This window comes from Myotis davidii, unplaced genomic scaffold (genome assembly GCF_000327345.1).
Source record: "Myotis davidii unplaced genomic scaffold, ASM32734v1 scaffold399, whole genome shotgun sequence".
NCBI lineage: Eukaryota > Metazoa > Chordata > Mammalia > Chiroptera > Vespertilionidae > Myotis > Myotis davidii.
The window spans coordinates 3,748,585-3,750,798 of record NW_006292094.1 but is presented as its reverse complement, the minus strand read 5'-3'; the positions used below and the strand labels follow the sequence as shown (position 1 = coordinate 3,750,798).

Genomic DNA, 2,214 nt, shown 5'->3' with positions numbered 1-2,214 from the left:
GTTATAACCTGGTCTGAACCCCTGCTATTATAATTTGGTAAAACCCCTGCTGTTATAACCTGGTCTGAACCCCTGCTGTTATAACCTGGTCTGAACCCCTGCTGTTATAACCTGGTAGAACCGGCAGGCGGACCGGCCAGACTCCTCCCAGGACTGGAGGAGAGAGACGCAGGTCCTCGAGGACTAGAGGCTGCCGATCGCCCCCTACCCATCCCTTCTCTTCTGTCAGTGAAGCTGAAGGATGCGCAGCTGTGACTGCACTGTCTCTTGGTGTCCAGGAAAGGGAGGGCTGTATCCTCGTTTTTTGTTTCACTTCAGTTTATAAATTTGTGTTCACTTGTGGAGTCCTATCCATCTAGGGGAAAGCATCTGCTGTTGTCCTACCTTTGGAATTAGAAATTTAGCCTTTGATCAAACAAGACAGTCTTTAGTGAGAATCATTCTGTTTCAGGGCTTGTTAACTTGGGGGAACTGCTCTTAGGGAGTGGGGCTGTTTCTACAGTCAATCCCAGCACCCCCAGCAAAGGCAGCTTCTGCCCTTACACCTGAGTGGTGTTCTTCGTCAGAGGAGGCTGGGGAGAAGCGTGGCTACTGCTGGCCTTCATGGCGCCTGTTCCCGAACAGGTGTGACTCCCATTTGGGGGCTGAGGTAATCCACCTTCCGTCACTGCTTTAACCAACCACTTGATCACGTCTCTGCCAGGGAAGAAAGATAAGAAAAAGTTTAAGCTTTTGTCTGATTGTATGGTGCTCAGAACTGCAGCCTTAACCTGGGCTCCTAAACCCCTAGGTTTCCCCAATGGCAACAGAAGGCCCTTAGGCTATTTTCAATCTACGTAAGTCTACTGGAAACCACACACTAAATGCAGTAGGGTTATATACGTAACTAAGATACCAACATTTACTGAGTTACCATCATTGAAAGGTACCTCCAAGGTCTAAGAGCACTATTTCTGGCTTCCTGACCAGAAACATCCCTTGACTAGGTGGTGAGCTGAAGTGAATGACCACAGAAGTCCTTGCTGGCTTTCACTTGTTAGGTGTCATCTATTAATGCTAACACTCCAGGTTTAAAGTATGTACAGTAGAGTCACAAAAACATCTTATACAGTCAAAATTCCTTGGATGATCACTTAGGTAACTGAGGCAGAAATGGTGGATTGAACACACACAGCTAACTTTGTATCTTTCAAAAATCCCACTAATAAATACTACAGTAAATCCTTTTTAAAAATCTACAAGGAATAAGAAAAAGAGGTGAAAACAAATCATGAAATTTTAGAAATTGGGAGGAAAATGAAGTATATTCACATAACAGAATATTATATAGTAGTGGAAATGGATAAGCTACAGTGTTAGGTAACAATATGGACAAATCTTAGTATTCTGTAATATTAAGTGAAAAATAAAAGACTTTTTAAATAACGGATTACATATAGCATGATATCCTTTTATATATAGCTAAAAGTAAAAATATATACTTTGTAGGAACACATGCAGATGTAATAAAACTACATAAAAAAAGTAATCAAAGTAGCTTATAACTTAACAGTGATTCTGGAAGCTAGAAGACAATGGAAGATTTCCTTCAACTTTCTGTCGGAAAGTTATTTCTTTTTTTTTTTAATTCAATCTTTATTGTTCAGATTATTACAGTTGTTCCTCTTTTTTCCCCCCATAACTCCCTTTCTCCCAGTTCCCACCCCACCCTCTGCCCTCACTCCCCATCCACTGTCCTCATCCATAGGTGCACGATTTTTGTCCAGTCTCTTTCCGCATCCCCCCTCACCCCTTTCCCCCTGCAAGAATAGTCAGATTTTTTTTTAATTCAATCTTTATTGTTCAGATTATTACAGTTGTTCCTCTTTTTTCCCCCCATAACTCCCTTTCTCCCAGTTCCCACCCCACCCTCTGCCCTCACTCCCCATCCACTGTCCTCATCCATAGGTGCACGATTTTTGTCCAGTCTCTTTCCGCATCCCCCCTCACCCCTTTCCCCCTGCAAGAATAGTCAGACCACTCTCTTTCTATGCCCCTGATTCTATTATAATCACCAGTTCATTCTGTTCATCAAATTATTCACTTGATTTTCAGATTCACTTGTTGATAGATGTGTATTTGTTGTTCATAATTTGTATCTTTACCTTTTTCCTCTTCTTCCTCTTCTAAAAGGATACCTTTCAGCACTTCCTATAATATTGGTTTGGTGGTGAT

At 41.9% G+C, this 2,214-nt stretch overlaps 1 protein-coding gene across 1 annotated transcript in view; it reads right to left on the bottom strand.

The window, feature by feature from the left end:
* SIMC1 (SUMO interacting motifs containing 1) overlaps positions 1 to 2,214 on the bottom strand; it is a 42,463-nt gene that overhangs the window by 9,438 nt on the left and 30,811 nt on the right. Inside the window, exon 7 of the mRNA XM_015565142.1 lies at positions 544 to 696. Within this exon, the coding sequence (XP_015420628.1) occupies positions 544 to 696 (153 nt within the window). The remainder of the gene's footprint in view (positions 1 to 543; positions 697 to 2,214) is intronic.